A 19162-nucleotide genomic window follows, 5' to 3' on the forward strand; every position below is an offset into this window, starting at 1 on the left:
GCAAGTACGACTTCCTAATATAATGTTTCCGAGGCAAAGTTTCGAGAAATAGCTTGAAGATTCCTCATTATTAGAGAAATTTATATAAACTATGAGTTAAAGGCGTAAATCTTATAGTCTTGTTATAATTGAGTTAATAATGTAGACATTCGTATTTGTAACATTGATTTCTTATTGACATTTTTTCGAGTAACGTCTTTTGTTAATAACGAACATTGCAAATAATGAACGTGTATATATATATATCATAAATCATAAGAGTATATAGAATGAATAAATTCAAGTGATTAATTGAAAATGACTTGTTCAAAGATTTCTATGATTAGCCTACTTCTTTTGATTTCATTCAAAATGATTCAGCCAACCTTATCCTCTCACATAATTTACCAATGGAGATCACAAATCCCCTCATAGTGGAAATTTCATAAAATTCTCCTTTCAATATCTACCGAGAATTTGAAAACAAGTAAAAAGGCAATCAAGTAGTACGAGTCACTGCATTAACGATTATGGATCTATAATAATAAATTGAAATGATCACGTGTGTGTCTATCGATAAAGATCTCCTTTATTGGTATGTAGTGTGTTAAGAATCCGCGTTATGTCATATGATCTTAGACTTTGGATATAAGTCTGATCTCGTAACATCCATGCATTCCACAAAAATGAGTTGTCTTTCTATCTTTCTCATTTTTTTCTTTCCCTTTTTTTCTACTGTCAGTGCAACCAAACCGGATGCTATCGTTCCTTGAACGAGTGTAGTCATTTTTTTTAAAGATGAGATCCTGGATCACTAAGGAGAGAAAGAAAGAATAAGTACAGAAGAATAAGAAAAAGAGGTGGTATCTCCTGATAGATTTTAAAACCAGCAGACAATTTTGTCGTGGTTCAGATCAAAGCAGAGAGACCAAGGAGACTAAGCGAGAGTCTGATGTTACTGTTGCTGGTCTTGCTGTCGTCGTTCATGGTGGGAGACATGCGAGAGAGTTTTATCGTGCGCTTACCGAAATGAAACTACACGGCTGGAGAAAGTGAGAGCCAACACGTTGTGAGTAAAGGTGGGCAACGACGAGCAACGACGAGCAACGACGAGAGTGTAGCCTTCAGTCCTGGAGTCATCCAGTCGAGAGAGGATAGAGATGGTGATGAGCCCTCGACCAAGCGCGGACCTCTCTGCCGCTGATTAGTTTGACAGATCCTTTGAGAGAAACACTTCTACTCTTTTAATATTGTTTTCTTTTCAAATTGGAATAAGAAGGAAAGATTCATCGTAAAGATGACGAAGAGAACGAAGATCAAGTTTGAGGAAGGAAAGAGAAGAAGTCTTTAAAGGTCGAGGGCTTCAAAATATCCATTCTTTTTTAGTTTCTTTTTATTTTATTTTTAATTTTATTTTACTTTATTTTTTATTTATTTATTATTTTTTTCATTAAAATCGTCCTATCGATCATAAATACGTGATTTTTTTTTATGTGATTGTGCGTGGGAGAGTCGAAAAAGTGTGCTTTCGGTGATTTGGTTTTTTTCCTCTATCCCTCTCTTTCTCTCACTCTTCGTTTTTTTTCCTTTTTTTTTTTTTCATTCGACGAAATACATAGTGTTTCTGATCAAGTCCAGTGATCTTCTCATCGATTCGATTATTAATCGGAAATGTGGCTCGATCTTGATTAAGATCGTGTCACTTGTGTTAACTTATGATCGTGTCCATTCGAGTTAGAAGAAGAGTAAGTGGTGATAGTGTTGGTGAAGAAGAAGAACAAGAAGAAGAGGGAAGGAAACAAGAGGAAGGATTATTGTTACAAAGAAAATTTTATCTCCTTTCGTTCGATTTTCCAAGAGTATTGGATACTATAGTGACTCTAACGAGAGTGACTCTCTACTCGAAAGAGACCAAGAGAAATCCAGAAAAGGTCAGGTTCGCGTAGGCTGCACGGAAGATCGACTTCGATCTCTTCCAACTCGGTGAGTCCTCCTCGCTTTCTCAAGTCTCTGATTGTTTCTTTTCCTTTCTATCTATCTATCTATCGTTATATTTGTCCATTTATTTGTGGACAATTCTCACAAGAATAAAAAAAAATTTTTTTTAAATGTTCAAAAAATTTTAATTTAATTCATATTTGACAGCACGAGGATCGTTAAGTTCTATATTTATTCTTTATATTTATCGTGGATTCAACTTTTTAAAAGATATTTAGAGTGAAAGTGAGATCATCTAGCTACGTTTTAATGCTTTAAAAGAAAGCCTAACGATTTGATACCTACGAAAATAACCTGGAATATCGGTGATTTTAATGCTCGAACAGGCAATTTTATTGGATCTAAGAAAAATCATTGTAAAATTTCCATTGACATCCTAAATTATTTATAATTATAGATTATAAATAATTAGATAGATTTTTATGCTTTAAACGATATTCATGTGTATTAATTAAGAGGTGGAATCGGCCATTTAAAAGATTTTTTTTATTAAAATTATTGAAAATTTCCATTCGATTGATATTTTAATCGATGAAAGTAAAGAAACGAAAATAAACGAAGATTAATTCGATCGACGATCGATTCGTCATTTTTTAAGTTTCTAGTCTCGTAGCTAGTGAAAGTATTTCCGGTATTCTCCAAAACGAAGCGCTTACGATGGTACCACATTAAAGATGCGCGTGTTTCGATGGCCGATGTATGTACACGGATTCTCTAAACGGCACTCCTCCTTTACGTAACAGAATACGAAGGGTTTTAATGGAGAAACGTGGCGCGGAAATAGAAACCAGTTTGAATCTTCCCTGATTTCGAATCGATATATAAATATACATATCGAAATATACATCGATGTATATATATATATATATATATATATATATATATATATTTATTTATTTATTTATACATACATACACATACACATATCGAACTTTCGACTTTTTTTTATAGACTCTTCGCTCGTTTCGATGGATAGTTATCTGGAATAGAATTGTATAATATACACATTTTTTGTCTTCGTGTGTTACTATGTGATATGTATATAACATAGATGCTATGCGATATGTATTATTTTATTTATATCGAATCATATGCATTTATCGATATTCGTAATAGTAATTATATTATAAATTTATATCTTATTTATTTGAATCAGATTTGTTAAACTTTGATTGAAATTAATTATATCTATCTATTATACATTATTTGCGCTATGTTTAATATTTGATTATAATACACTTATTTTTATGTATGATTATGTTTGATTATAATGTTCTTGTTCTTTATCTGTATTAACTGATTAATATAAGTATACAAGTTGCACAAACTTGATCAAATTCAATTATCTAATTCACAACTACTCGTGATGAGAGAAAGTCATAGAGACTGGACTAAGTTATTAATGTTATCTCCTCTTTTCTCCCATTTTTTTTTCTTTTTCTTTTTTTTTTTTACCTTGAAAGATTATAAAAGACATTTTCCTTTTTATGAAGGCGAAAGCATAGAGTTTTTATTACCAATCTCCTTAATACAACGATCTTTATTAATCGTCGATATCTTTTTTCTCTCTTTCCCCCTTTATTTTTGATTATTAATTACTTGCCAATGAGTAAGTACTTAATGACAGTAAAAGATAAACTATCAAATGCCGTGTGAAAAGAATTCGTTACACAATGGAAAGTATTCGTCACGAAGATGGTATCAACGAATTAGACCGAGAAGAAGCGTACTCTTTCAAGGCCACGAGAAAGAAGTGAAGCTCTGACATCGTGATTTCTTCGAACCGGTTCCTTTGGAGTAAAGAAATTGGCCCTCTAGAGAAGGGAAGGAATTCGAAATGATTTCGATAATGTTTAAGAGACCCGGAATATCTAAATACCGTTAAGAAAGCTAAACTATTTTCACGAAGGAGAGATAATATACCTATAGAAAAAAAGGAATAAAAAAAAAAAAGAAAAAAAAAGAAAAGAAGAAAGAAAGATAAAGAACTTTTACTTGAAACGATTCTCACGAGATGATTATTTACGATATTAGCTTATCCTGATCAGAATATTCTCATTATTATCACGGAGAATAGAAAATGTAAAGAGGTGAAGAAAAAAAAAAGAAAAAAAAAAAAAAAAAGAAAAAAAAAAAAGAAAAAAGATAACACAACATAAAAAATTCTTCTTACGTTCTATGAGAAAGTTTGGTGAGAATCTTAAATTTTCGTTAGTTTCATTTTGGGACAAGACAACAAGGAGACAGACGAAGACACGATTTGGGCGAAAGTGAAGGAGGCACGTTCCTCGTTGGAGAAAGTAACAGATCACGTTCTCGATGTCGGTTCGATCAGAGAATTCGGAATCCTCTTTGGAGAGATATTCGAAAAGTACATCGGTTAAAAGAAACAGAAAAGGAAAAAGAAAAAAAAGAAGAAAAAAAAAAAATATATGAAAATGTGAGGGTGGGGGTTGTGGCTATTTCTGGAAAGGGAAAGACGGTTGATATTATGTTAACGTGTAAGTTATACGTTTACATGTTTACTGGTATAACTGTGTATGTATGTGTCTGTATGTGTGTGTCTGTGCGCGCACGCACGAGCAAACGTTACCACTTATATCGAAGCTTTCACGAAGCGCCAACGAACAGCTGGAAAACGAAGAGGTGCAATTACGTGCCACGAACACGGTGTGTCCTGGTGTGGTGATACGAGTCAGAGAAGAAACTCGGTACTTTCGTTCGGTGTTGTTGTATATGCCAGTTAGAACCAGCTAGACACGGGACCGGTGAAAGTCCCGTGAGTTTCGAGCCCTCTTTGACTTTTTGCTTTTTTTGTTTATTTATTTATTTTTTTTTTCATTCGTTTTTTTTGGTTCTCTTTTTCTCTTTCATTTTCTCTTTTTCGTCTTTTTTTTTTCTTTTTTCTTTTTATTTCCTTTTTATATATTTCAGAAAAAATTATCGACGCAAAGTCATTTCAATTTTTCATGAAATTAATTTATTTTCTATCTGATAGAGAGATAGATTTCTATTTCAGATGAATGATATATCTATCATTTATCATTCATCTCGTATGATCTTTTTGTTAAATTTTTATTTCAACATAATTAATTTCTACTTGGTAATAAGCAAGAAAAGTTCTAAAGTTAACGTACCGTTAGTTAAATTTCAGACTAGATTGTCTTATCTTATCTCATATCCTTGTCTTTTATTCATATTTTCTTATGTCGCACAATGAAGAATGAAAGAAAGAAAGGAAGAAAGAAGCATGATTACTTGAATCTCAATATCTCTATATTTTATTCCACTTTCCTACGACTAATATTCTTTCTATCTTCTTTAAAACAATCGATCGAATATCTTCTCCATTTATACGAATACTTATAAATCTACATGTATAATATATATTACATGAATTCTATTTATGTTGGTACTTGAGAATTAGCAAACAATTATTAGTAGGTAGTTAATTTCAAACAATGTCTTTGTGTTATTACGTTACTCGATCGTGTACTATTTCGATTCAATATAATTCTCTATCTTCCGTTTGAAATGCAATAGAAACTGGATCAAGAGAAAGATCTCCTTTCGCCAAATAATTTATGCTAGTGTTAAACTGTAAGAGATGCTCCGATTAAGGTAACAACGATGCTGATAAGCGTTACCTACTGCATAACGATCAACTACTCTCTCTCCGCGTTCTATACCATGTCTTCTTTGATGAAAAAAGAAAAGAAAGGATAACAAAGAAGAGAAGGAAGAGGAGGAGAAGAAGAAGATGAAGAAGAGTGTCCGAGAATTGTGCTCAGCCAGTCGTAACTTCCGTCGAGCGGGTGGCACCGCGTGAACGTGAACTTCACACTGTCATGCACGCAAGAAGTGCACTTTCACTTCTGGTGGATTCACGCGGCAAACGGAGAGCCAATGACCTACTAACACATCGAACCGAGTCAGAAGCCGGTCGATCGTACTCGACAAGGCCGTTCGATCCTGTCCCGTTCATCATCGTCACTTTTACACGAAATTCCATTGGCTTCCTCTACTCGAAAAATTACACAAAATTTCTTTTCTTCTTCTTCTTCTTCTTCTTCTTCTTCTTCTTCTTCCTTATTCTTATTCTTTAAGCCGCCATTTTTTCTCAAACCGTTTTCTAATTTCGTTTCGCTCGCCTTCTCCGTTACGTTATTACGAGAGGGAATAATTGTTAAGTCGTTAAATTAGCCATGAACAACGCTAGTGATTAGTGTGGCTGGCACGGGTCAGGATAACATTGGCGACAACAAACGATAATCTTCTCTCGTGATTGGGACGGATGCTGACACCGGATCCAACTTCAAAGCTCTCTCTCTCTCTCTCTCTCTTTCTCTTTCTCTCTCTCTCTCTATCTATCTATTTGTCTTTCTTTCTCTCTTCGTTTACCAAGAAGAATGAATGTCTTTACTTTCGCTCGTTACGGCTCGAATTGTGACGCAAACCAGATTTCGCTATCTCTAAGTCCTTCGTACGAAGGAAGTATCCTTTCGTCTTCTCTATTAATTCTCGAAACTTTTCGATCGACTTTCCAACTGCACGATGACTCATTGGAAACGATTGTACGCTTTTTCTGAAAATTAATTAACATGTTTTATTCTACAAATCATGTTGAAAATTTTTTAAAGAAACGATCGATAAGTATTTTTATCAAATAATCGAGCAAAATGAATCGTTATAAAATCAAATCTTTTATAGAATTAAATTTTATATAGGATTAATTTTCTCTGTTTTCAGAAAGCAAACAATGGGGTTGGCGACGAAGTGCCATTGGTTTTTCATAGGACTGGTTCTCGTACTCTCTTCGAAGAGCCAGGCCAGCCAAGACACTGATCGTCCAAAAAAATTCCATCTTGAAAGGATCGATACCGTTATGATTCCGTTGCATACTGATACAAGTGATAATAATCGAACTACCGAACGGATTTTAAGTCCAATTCGTAAACGAAGATACGTTCGTTTTCCCAGTGGTCCAGGTGGATATGTTTATGAATCTAGTGGCTCGGCTATTGGTCCAAGAAACGTCGGAACTTATCCAGCTGCACGTTTTGGACCACAACCACAATTTTCATCACCTTGGAGGCAGTATAAGTCCCTTTGGAGAAGTCCCGTTTCTGAATACTCCAGACCGGTGATGGGTCATCGAACTCCGAGGTTGATATTCCGTGACAACGATTTTCTACCGCCTGCTGGTGGAGGAACTACGACTTTCTTTCAATCCAATCAGTTGCCTGACTTTGAGGATGACGTTAGAGGTAAAACAACATTTTTCTTTGTATTAATCATTAACTGTTTCTTTCTATATGTTCCGTTACATTAATTCATTCACCGTAAAATACGTTAAAATTGTATATTATTATTTTCATTCTATTTCTTTTCATATCAATTCAAAATTCTAGGTTTCTATATTGGAATATAATTCTCATAAACTTTCCAAAATCTTTTCAATTATTGTTATATCAATAATATAAAAATAAAAATATAAATAATACAAATTTCGAAAATTAAATAAATTAAATAAAATATAAAAATAATTAATTTAATAATTAAATAAATTTTAAATATAAATAAGAAAAATTTTTCTTTCAATTTGAAATACCAAGTTTTTATGTTGAAAGAAAATTCATATAAATTTTCAAACATTCTTTTAATTATTATTATGACAATGATTTTTATTCAATATCATTTTAATTTCAGATTCTAAGTATTTATATTGAAAAAAAATTTTTCTAAATTTTGTAATAAATACAGATTTCCAAGGATTTGATCTCTTCGATTTTTAAAGTTAATAATTTTTTCTCGATACCATACGCCATCTTGTGGTGTATACACGATGAATAATTCGAACACCTAGTTTACAATATATCCCGTAATATTGAATTATCAACAATGAAAACGTTCGAATGATAATGAAGATTTCTGTAATTTCTATTTAGAATAAAAAAATTGATCTTTGTTTACGTGAGTAAGATCAATAAATATCGTTTGATAAGAGATTACTTTAGCGTTTCATAGATCTTTTCTTTCAGATCATCGAAAGCAAACGTTAGAAGATTATCCCAGACTGGAAACAGGTAGGGTTCATAGTTTGTAATAAAATCATTTCACGGTTCATCGAATTAGTTAGATATAGAGTGTCGATTAAAAAAAAAAAAAAAAAAAAAAAAAAAAGAAGAAAAAAGAAAAAAAAATGAAAAGGAAAAGAAATGAACGATTTGCGCTTGGTAATTAATTGTTTAGAGAGAAGCGAAAGTAACATCGGTGTTTGACAATTTCCGGCTTTGTGTCTATCGAACGATTTCTTCGTTATCCTGTCACGTAGCCTAACACATTCATTGTGAACTCTCTTATTAGGAATGTAATAACACACAGGCTTTACGCTAGGTAGCTTTTAAAAGAGAGTCGTATTCACGAAATCTTACGCAGATTCACAGAGTCTAGACTTGGAGTAATCGAACGATCGACGATCAAATTGGTTGCTTTATTTTGTCTCAATGTATTTATTAGATAGAGGGATGATCGGAGAGAGAGAGAGAGAGAGAGAGAGAGAGAGAGAGAGAGAGAGAGAGAGAGAAAGAGAGAAAGAAAAAGAGAGAGAAAGAAAAAGAAAAAGAGAGAGAGAGAGAGAGAGAGAGAAAGAGAGAAAAGTTTCCAATATTTTGTGCAGAATCGCGTCAAGAGAAAAGACCGCTTTGGAAGGGCGACGATACTTTGTGCTCCGACGGACGAACCTGTGAATTTTTTCTAATGTGCTGGATGTCCGCTGGCTTATTGGACGGCAGTTGCGGTGGCATTATGTTCGCTTGTTGTCACCGAAAAGATCCTAAAGCTATCTCCGATTCTAACTTCCTCGAGACGCCTCGAGATCAATCTCAACCGCTTCCGCTGGATACATACACGGATGCTACCAATGACGATCGTAAGTCCTTCTCCCCATAAAAAAGCATGCCACCAACTTCATCGTATCTCTTAGGCTTCGGTAAAAAAAAAAGGAATAAAAAAAAATTCAATTAAGATCATTCGAGCACTCTGATCTCAAGCACATTCATTATTCTTTCCCCTTCGCCCTTTTTTTACTATTACTTTTTCTTTTTCTATTTTTATTTCTCTTATTTCCCATTAATTTCTTCTTTCATTGTTGATCATAACTCATCGATCATATCGATCGATTTTCTTCGAATAATAAATGATTCCTTTTTTCGATTTTCACTCTACGTTGTATACTCATGTGTCTATTCGTTCTATTCTAATTTCTTCTTTCTCTCTTTCTTTATATCGTACGTATCTATCTATGTGTGCATGCATGTATGTATGTATGTATGTATGTATGTACATGTGATTCTTTTTCTTCGTTCACTTTTCTTATCGTTGAATCTTCTATCCTCTGACAATTATAGAATAATGTTAATTTGCATGTTTTTCGCTGGTCAAGTTTATACTTACGTGCATACCTGTATACGTGCACCTTTTACTTCTATTCACTTTCTCCTTCTTCCACTTTCGATCGACTCGTCGATATTCTTTCATTTGAAAAGAGGCCACTTTGAAAACGAGTTCCGACAAGCTGAAGTTTTATCGACGTTTCTAATCCTAATCACTCGTTCTTTACTGGTTCACTGTTTTGTCAGAATAAAATATTGAGTTTGTGTGAACGAGCTCATATCGTTGATCGTTCGAAACAACGTAAAAAATAAAGGAATTAGAAACCGAGATTCAATTGAAGCCGTCGATTCGTTCTATCTTACGAGTCAAGTAATAACAATATAATAATAGTAACAATATAATAATAATAATAATAATAATAATAATAATAATAATAATAATAATAATAATAGTTTACCGCGAACATAGTAAATTATATTCTTTACACAATCGTCGATCATGTTCATTGTAAAACACGATATCGATTTTCTAATCGTACGATCGTTAAATCAATGAACCATTGAAAGTTGAAATCGAAAAGTTTTTGCATGCCTTTTGGATGTATTATACCAATAAAGATCTTTAAAAACAAAAGGGAAACTTTCTGCGGAATTTACTCCAAGTCTAATTCGGTGATACTAATATTGCAATTAGGCTCTTGTTCGTAGATACGTAAATACATAAGAATTAATTTCGCGTAAAAATTCTAAAAAAAGACAAAGAAAAGAAAAAAGTACGTAAAAGTACGAAAATAACTTTTTTTAGAATAAATAAATCTTTCAAAAATATATAAATAATACAAATGATTGTATAACATATTAAATTTATCTGTGTACTTTTGTATGTATGTATATTTATGTACAATATATTTATTCTAAAAAAGAATTTATATTTCATAGGATTAATTTAGTAAAAAAGTGTGTGTGTGTGTGCGCGTATAAGAGAGAGAGATTATTGTGTCTTTATGGAGGGGAAAAAAATAGAATTAAAATTTCAGATTGCGGTATACCAGTTTCGAAGCAAACAGCTCAAAGAAGAATCGTTGGTGGTGACGAAGCTGGCTTTGGAAGTTTTCCTTGGCAGGTCAGCTTTAAAAAACACGATAAATACTTTCCTTTTATTACCAACAGATATTACTGTGTTTGAAAATTAAAAATAAAAAAAAAAAAAAAGAGAAAAAGGAAAAATAAATAATATTCTTTTTTATTTAGGCTTATATACGAATAGGATCCAGTAGATGTGGTGGTACATTAGTCAATCGGTACCATGTTGTAACAGCTGGTCATTGCGTAGCCAAGTGAGTGAAAAGAACAAAACCTACGTCAAATAGATAAAATCAAATTGACTTTTTGATACTAATCATTTATATATATATATATATTTTTTTATTTTTTTTCTTTTCTTCCCTTCTTTTTTTTATACTACGTTTATCAGAGCTTCGGCACGTCAGGTACAAGTTACCCTTGGAGATTACGTGGTCAATTCAGCGAGCGAATCACTACCTGCTTATACTTTTGGTGTTCGAGAGATTCGAGTTCATCCTTATTTTAAATTCACACCACAAGCAGATAGGTAAATACCAAATCAGTAATCCCAAAAAAGTCCGTAATCTTTCCGTTCATTTTTTTTTCTTCTTGTTTCTCTTTTCTTTTCTTTTCTTTTTTTTTTAATCATCTACTTGTTCTCAGATTCGACGTAGCAGTGCTCAGATTAGATCGACCGGTTCATTACATGCCACACATTTCGCCAATTTGCCTGCCAGAGAAAAACGAAGACTTTTTAGGTCAATACGGTTGGGCTGCTGGATGGGGTGCTCTTCAAGCTGGTAGACCATACCGATATCATTATCGTTGTTATTAAGTCCATCTTTTACCTTAAGGAAGACAATAACATCTCTCATTTACATAGGTTGTTCCTAATACATGGACCATATATATATATATTTTATCGTACATTTTAGGAACAACCTGTACAACGAATGAACTAACTTATTCCGTTTAGAAACAAAATCCTTATTGAACATTTTAGGTTCGAGATTACGGCCAAAGACACTTCAAGCAGTCGATGTACCAGTGATAGACAATCGCATTTGTGAAAGGTGGCATCGTTCGAATGGTATCAACGTGGTCATCTATGATGAGATGATGTGTGCTGGGTATCGTAGTGGTGGTAAAGATTCCTGTCAAGTGAGTGAATTCATATATATATAAAATCAGATAACCCATTTAATTGAATTGAATTTTTATATTTTTGAATATTTTATCAGGGCGACAGTGGAGGTCCTTTAATGTTGGAGAAAACAGGAAGATGGTACCTCATAGGAATCGTATCAGCTGGTTACTCCTGTGCTCAACCAGGACAACCAGGGATTTATCATCGTGTAGCAAAAACAGTCGATTGGATAACTTACGTTATTAATTCGTAGCATCAACATGGATCCAATTGTTTTTCTATCGTTGTTATTTTTTGTGTGCATCATGAACTTTGCATGACACAAAGTTCTTGAATGAAGATCGAGAATTTATTCGCAAAGGAAGTCCGTCTTCAAAATCCAAGAACCTCAAACGTTCAGTAATAAAAGAAGACAATAAGTTTGTTCGTCAAAGACACTTGTAGGAATGATTCGTTATCTATTTCCTTTACGTGATACGCGTTGAGATTTATGTTTACGATTATAATCTCAGCCATTTTTTTTAACGAGAATTATTGTAAATATTCGAAGGAGTTATAAATAACACAGCATTAATTTAAGTTAATTTTTGAAGGCACTCGAAGTCGAGATTAATCGAGATTAATCGTGTTTATTCGATTACGCGTTATATCAATTGTCCGGGTGTGATATTTGTTTTGTAATAACGCTTAATAAATCTTTTTCTTTTGTGTATATATATATATATATATATATTCCTTTTTATTTTTATTATTTTTTGATATCCAATCAATTAAATATCTTACGCAAAGATTAATTTTATAATTTGATTATTAATCCCATAATTTCAAGATTGGGGGTGGGATGTAGTTGGAAAGGAAGCAAGAGAGAGGTACGAAGATTACGAATAAAACACGCATAAATCTTTTTGTACGTTAAAAACATATCGTTCCTTATTTTGACATTCACTATTTTTTCAACACAAGCTATAATAGCGTCGCAAATAAATCAACGCGTTTTTAAGTATTTCTATATCTCGTTTGCATTAGAATAAGTACACATTTATTATCTTGACCGCGTTAATGTTAAGTGCATTGCGACAACGAGCGATTCGCTATTTGCTTGTCGGTCAATTCCATCATTGTTGTTTTTCTTTTTCTTTTATTTATTTATTTTTTTTTTCTTTTTTTTTCTTCTATGCACGAGGTTCTTCGTGTTTTATCATTATCACCTATTATAATACATTAAGGATAAACGATACCAGTTATAAAAAAACTCGTGAAATTGTTCAACTTTTCGAATTAATTATTATCGATTTTAAGTTAACAAAAAATATGACTGGATAGATCGAATTGTTGAATCTTCAAATAAATGCAAAGCTATCGGGAAAGTATAAATATGTATATATGTGTATATATATATATATATATATATTTAATATATATATATATTTAATATATATTATTTATATCACGAGAAATCGATAACTGGTCTCGATCCCAAATTCAAATCTAGCTAATAATTACATGCGAAATCAATTCATTTCTAATAAGATTATACATCGAAGACTCATCCCGAAATTCGCAATAAGAAAAGAGAAGATATTAAAACGCTATTAAGTATCTCGAATTATTTGTAGAATTCAAGAAAATTTTTTAACGTTTCTTTTCTTTCCTCTTCTTTCTTTTTCTTCAAATTAAAAATAAACTCAACATCCTAATCACAAAGAACACTGACGATTTTCACGTACGAAACAAAACGAAGACTTAAATTGGCTTTTCGTTAAGAAAAACCCGGCCATTTATTTGATCGAGCTTCGTGGACGAGCAAAAATGTTTATTTTTCTTTAAAATAAATAACGATATAATACTTTCTCTTGAGAGGGCTAAGTTTCAATACTAGTAGTTAGGAAGAGGAGAACGAAGAGAGAGAGAGGTCGGGTCAAAAGGGACCCTTATCACTCGATATCGTGAGTCTCGTTCTTTTTTTTTTTTCTTCACTCAAGCAAAACAAAAACAAAAAAACAAAACAAAAATAAAAATAAAAAAAAAAAAAGAGAGAGAAAAGAAAAAAATCTTTAAAAAAATGATTTATCGTCGTTTATAAGCTGTCGTGAACACCGTATTGTTCCTATGTAAATGCTTTTATTCTTTAAAATCTTACTATAACCACACACAGTGTAGAAAAACACACTCTACATACTCTTGAAGAATACTAAGAGATCGTTCTACCATCGATCGATATCTTTCGATTTTTTATTAACAAATTAGGCTGCGCTTTGACAAAAAAAAAAAAAAAAAAAAAAAAAAAAAGAAATTACAAATCGATAATATTATCAAGACTAAAAGTTCGTATTCTATTAGAATCGGATTAAGTAACTAAAACCATGCAATAAAGTTTTGCATAAAGTACGATACCATACATATATATATATATATGGATACTAATTATAATCATTGAGTTTTTGAACACACGAAAAAAACGTTAATTAAGTTTCTCACATAAGGTCATAGAAGTACATTCTGCTGATTGGGCGAAACAAGAAAGCACCGTTCTTCCGTCCTTTAATTGATAATACTTAGAACGAGAATCCGTACTTCTTAAAAAGAGAGAAAAAAAAAAAGAACAAACAAAACAAAAAAATACAAAAAAAAAAAAAAAGAACTACGATAGAAGGAAACATAGCGGAACCCTTTTTAACATTTTTTTAATGATAAAAGTTCGTCAACTAACTTGAGATCCTCGAAGGATTGATAATTCACTAGGTACCACGAATAAAAGTAATTCAATTTCATCGGCGTTAAAATATTTCCATAATATATGACAGTGTTTATCGACTGATCCAGACAGAAAATCTTCCTGATTCGTGTCAGCGATCAATAATCGATCATTCAAAAGAGCCGATTCTCAGGACGGTAATATGTCGAGTTCGAGGACGCTTTGTGTACTGGGTGCTAAACCATCCTCGCTCTTGTGAACAAGAATTTCCTTGAAGTCTCTTAATCTTTGCGGTTGCAATGTCGTCGTAGGATTTCGTGGTAATGTTGCAATCGGATTCGTGTTGTGAATTCTAAAAGATTTGTCATATTGATTAATACCATTTTCTGATTCAGAATTGTGTCTTCTCTTAGTCATCAATTCTATTTTAGATTGTTTCATTGATTCCTTTCCTTCAAAACATGGTACCGTTTGCATCGACACGGTATTCCTACGATCGTTGAAGAGAGATCTAGGATTTAAGGTCACTTCTCGAGCAGATCCGAATTGTTTGATATTATTACAGATTGGACTGTTCATGAAGCTTGTGTCGACTGGTCGGCAAGGTTCGGGTACTCGTTTTTCGATTTTAATTTCGGTGACGTTCTGACGAATAAGAATGTCTGGTGCTGCTTCCGGTAATGGTTCTTGAGATATTGGTGGCCATTTTAAATCTCTTGCTAGATCACGATCGATCGCTAAGAATTTTCGTCTAGACTTGTCAATATTGTGCCAGCGATAACGTAATTTACTGAATACCAAATAATCGACAAAGAAGTATTCCACCAACAAAGAGATTAAGAAATTGGCAATACCGTAAGCTACCAGAACAAAACGGAACTTTATGTCATCGGGAAGTACGAGTTCGAACCAGTTGGCAAGCCATTTGAAAGGGTAGAGAGCAAGATAGATAGAAATGAGACTTAATAAAACGAAAGAACTCAAAAGACCGTAATTCGTGAAGATTGATTTTCTATAAGGCCGACCTTTCGAGAAAGCTACGGCTAGAATGATGTACTGCATTGAACTGATAATGAATATGGTGTAATTTTCTAAACATCCAACATTGTCCTTATCTTCGACCGATCGAAACGTTGTATTGAAGGGTACGTACCAATCCATTTGTTGGAGATGCCAAAAACTTGCATATTGAAAGATTCCTACGATTAAAATTTGTGTGAATAAACTAAGAACCGGCGTCGTACTAATAAGACTATTCAAAGGTGCTGTTTTCACTAATGGACCGTCGTACGCTTCCGTTCGGCTAAAGAAGAAAGCGAATATCGAAATAATGAAGAGATCGATATAAAGAAATTCAATATCAGTCAAATTTGATTCGATGCTATAAAGTAGCATCACAGAGATAAATTGTGTCAACGAATACGCAGCCATGTATTTGAAGTTTCCAAATGATGTTACCAGTGCGGCACGACCTTCGCGAATTACCGTAAGAAGTGATGAAATATTTGTTTCACGACTGGTGAATGGCGAAGCTACGGAAGATTCGGTGTCTGACAAAGAAATTCCTGTATGAGCTGCTTTCAACGCTCCGCAATCATTAGCACCATCGCCCACCATAGCTGTAAAAAAAGAAAAAAAAAATCAAACTTCAAATTATATTACAAGTTTAAATTCAATTGTTTCAAATTTTTTTTTTTTTTTTTTTTTTTTTTTTTTTTTTTTTTTTTTTAATTCCAATACACACCGACATAATATCCAAGTGCCTGTAATTCTTGAACGAGGTGTTGCTTCTGATCCGGTGACATTCTAGCAAAAACGGCACCTCTTGTAGCCAATTTGGGAATAAGTTCGGGATAATATTGTTTCACCAATGCCCACGTTTTGCCAGTCAGAGCAAAAACGTAATTGTTTCGCGTTCGTTGCATACTGAAATACGAATATAATATGTTAATCGTAAATTTACGATTTGAGAAATAAATTATTAACAATTGATTTACTCACTTATCCGATAAATAATTGACATCGTTTTCTAAAACATTATTTCCAAAGGATCCACTTTCCACAGTTTCCAAACTGACTACACTATTGAGATCCGTCATTTCACTAAAATCACCTTGACCAACAGGTGATACCGGCGATACTTGGCTATTACTTTTAGTGAAATAGATTTGTGGTTTAATTTGATTCTGTTGGGTGATCGCTGCCACTACGATAACAGGTGTTCCTGGTTTAACTATATCACAATCTCTGGCCACAGACAATGCTGTCAGCATGTTATCTCCTGTAACCATGACAGTTTTGAGGCAAGCAGTATTCAAAGCTGCGATTACAGGTGTAGTTTCCGGCTTCAAACGATTTTCCATTATCACGAATGCCAAGAAAGTTAAGTCAATTTCGGCAGATTCACGACTCATCCGTTGTACTTTGGCATAAGGAAGACGGTATAAGGATTTATGTGCCATGGCTATTACGCGATAACCTTCTGATGTGTATTCTTGAAGGACGTTCGCAAAATCGAGCGGAACTATAAATGAATTATATTTGTTAATAAAAAAAAAAAAAAAAAATCATAAAAGAAAATGAAATAAAATCGCTGATAAAAGCATTGGACTTACTGGATTCTGGTTTGGACAAACTGAGGATCATTTCAGGGCTTCCTTTGCAATAAAGATCATAGTGATTAGCTCCCAATGTTCTGGTGATTACGCTCATCCTTTGAAGACTAGACGTGAAAGGAAATTGCCGAACGATACCGATTTCTATACCCTGTTCACCTAAATCGGCTGTTGAACCAGTTAAAGCAGGATCTAAGTTGCTTAAAGAGATGCTATCGACCATATCGGAAGTCATAGAATTTTGTCGACTCATATCGATCGATACCTCGTTCGTTCCTTTCTTTAAAAGTTTGGAACCCTTAGGAGGCCGAACTATCGTGGGAAAGAGCATAGAGAATTTGGAAGTATCCGAAACGTCAGGTTCTTCCAGAGTCCAACCAGTAGATTCGAACATTTTTAAATCAAGTGGATCACCTACCAATTGATTATCAATTATAGTGATTCCATGACACGTGACCATTCCTATTAGTAAATCGCTTAATGGTAAATTCATTATTTCCTTTACAGGAAATTGAAATTTTTTATCTGAAGCTGGTACCACACCCCACATATCAAGACCATCCTCGGTTAAAGTTCCAGTTTTGTCGAAACAAATGCAATCGATCGAACCAGAAACATTTATCGTCCTTGGACTTGTACAATATATTTTGTTCTTTTCTAATCTTCTTTGAGCAACAAGTCGACCAACTGTCATAGCCGCTGGTAGAGCAGGTGGCACCACGATAGTTATTAGATCCAAAGCTTCCAAAGCTATGTGACTTATTTGAACACCCCGCATAACTTTCGACACTACGGTATAGATTACACCGATGCTGGCTATTCCGGCTAATAATATGACGAATTTATAAGAATCTTGTTCGAATTTGAAATCAACAGGTGGTGGATACATGATCGATCGTACCAGTCCTCCTTTGCTAGTGCTAAAGCCTGTCCTGATGACAACTGCAAGTACCTGTTGAACAGAAAGTATACGTTTGAAAGATCGTTATTATTATTTTCTAATATTAATATTTTCAATTGTTTTCATAATATAACGTATACCTTTTCCGATCCGAAATATCTCGTTTGAATAATCTTTGTACCACAATAGAGGGTATGCCTTGCGTGTTCTTTCGTATCGTATACGATTTCATTGGAAGAAGGTATGGGCGTTTTCGTGACTGGAACGGATTCTCCGGTTAACATGGACTCATTTAGAATACAATTTCCCGTTAAAAGCACAGCGTCGCAAGTCATAGTACAACCGTGAGGTGGAATAACTAAGACATCTCCAGGAACTAAACGTTCTGCCGGTATACTTGCAGTTTGTCCAGTAGAACGATCTCTCATAACGGTTGCCAATTCGGACGAAACCGCGTGTACAGAAGATCGTAGATTATCTTGATTCTATAAAAAAAAAAAAAGAAAAAAAAAAAGAAAAAAAAAAGAAAAAAAAAAAATCAACGACGAAAGGATATGTGTGTGTGTAATGTAGATTATATTAGGAAGAATTTTATCGCACGCAGAAAAGAAATTTGCTTACTCGACGAGTCTGGAGTACCGCCATCATGATACCAGCACTGGACATGCTCAGAATAACCATCGCATAATAATAATAATCATCCGCTACCCATAAGCAGAAACTGAATAGTTGGAAGACGTAAAACGGATTGAGTACTTCGAGACACAATAACGTTATTATGCTTTTTACTGGAATTACTATTTCATTGTTTCCATAAACATTTCGCCTGAAACAATGACCAATCTCTTATTATAAAGGATACCGTTTACAATGAAAACTAAGGAACAATTGAATGAGTACCATAATTTCATTACCTCATATATTGTTCTTGAGCACTCAAACCTTGCATTTGGTGTAGAGACGAGTTTAATACACCAATGTCAAGTCCACGTAACTTTAAAAATTCAGATCTTTCCGTATCCCATACGTATGTCAACTTCTTGCAATTAAAAACGACGATCGATTGAACCTCTATAAATAGGATTAATCGTTAATAATTTGTCTATGCAATTAAATGATTGAAATTTATGTATATAAAAATGTATTTTTTTTTTTTTTGCTTACGTTTAAAATGTCCGCCAACCAAGTGCACAGACAATGTTGAAATTGCTTCCTTCTCTTCCTTTATAGTTATCATGCTCCCATTATCCATCCATGGCTCATTATCAATCAACGATTCTCCATCAAACGGTATGTTACTTTGGAAGAAGAAAAAAAAATAAATAAAATTCATTTCATTATTATTTTCATTCAAATATTATTATATCT

At 33.4% G+C, this 19162-nt stretch overlaps 2 protein-coding genes across 11 annotated transcripts in view; one reads left to right on the top strand and one right to left on the bottom strand.

Moving 5' to 3' along the window:
• Window positions 1-19162, bottom strand: part of LOC124951247 (polyamine-transporting ATPase 13A3) — a 36818-nt gene that overhangs the window by 3597 nt on the left and 14059 nt on the right. For 4 of the 7 annotated variants that reach the window (XM_047499357.1, XM_047499352.1, XM_047499341.1 and 1 more), the window contains 8 exons: window positions 18959-19092; window positions 18709-18865; window positions 18416-18620; window positions 17935-18279; window positions 16894-17845; window positions 16280-16802; window positions 16023-16204; window positions 12300-15897 (listed from right to left, as the gene is read on the bottom strand). In XM_047499357.1, the coding sequence (XP_047355313.1) occupies window positions 14468-15897; window positions 16023-16204; window positions 16280-16802; window positions 16894-17845; window positions 17935-18279; window positions 18416-18620; window positions 18709-18865; window positions 18959-19092 (3928 nt within the window). In that variant the 3' untranslated portion in view covers window positions 12300-14467. Of the gene's footprint in view, window positions 1-10309; window positions 11591-12299; window positions 15898-16022; window positions 16205-16279; window positions 16803-16893; window positions 17846-17934; window positions 18280-18415; window positions 18621-18708; window positions 18866-18958; window positions 19093-19162 lie in introns of those variants that run through there. The other 3 variants (XM_047499385.1, XM_047499366.1, XM_047499375.1) reach the window with 3 other exon arrangements.
• On the top strand, window positions 973-13279 carry LOC124951267 (venom protease-like). Of its 4 annotated transcripts, XM_047499430.1 has the most exons (10): window positions 1758-1962; window positions 6727-7244; window positions 8019-8063; window positions 8657-8908; window positions 10409-10494; window positions 10623-10708; window positions 10846-10983; window positions 11100-11236; window positions 11440-11597; window positions 11678-13279. In XM_047499430.1, the coding sequence occupies exons 2-10, from the start codon at window positions 6737-6739 to the stop codon at window positions 11834-11836; spliced, it is 1569 nt and encodes a 522-aa protein (XP_047355386.1). In that variant the 5' UTR covers window positions 1758-1962; window positions 6727-6736; the 3' UTR covers window positions 11837-13279. The 4 variants fall into 4 exon arrangements, with proteins under 4 accessions (XP_047355357.1, XP_047355367.1, XP_047355376.1 ...); XM_047499401.1 differs by lacking the exon at window positions 8019-8063 and having other exon boundaries at window positions 973-1962; window positions 11678-13278; XM_047499411.1 differs by lacking the exon at window positions 8657-8908 and having other exon boundaries at window positions 976-1962.

The sequence above is a fragment of the Vespa velutina genome, chromosome 1, assembly GCF_912470025.1.
Source record: "Vespa velutina chromosome 1, iVesVel2.1, whole genome shotgun sequence".
In the NCBI taxonomy this organism is placed as follows: Eukaryota; Metazoa; Arthropoda; class Insecta; order Hymenoptera; family Vespidae; genus Vespa; species Vespa velutina.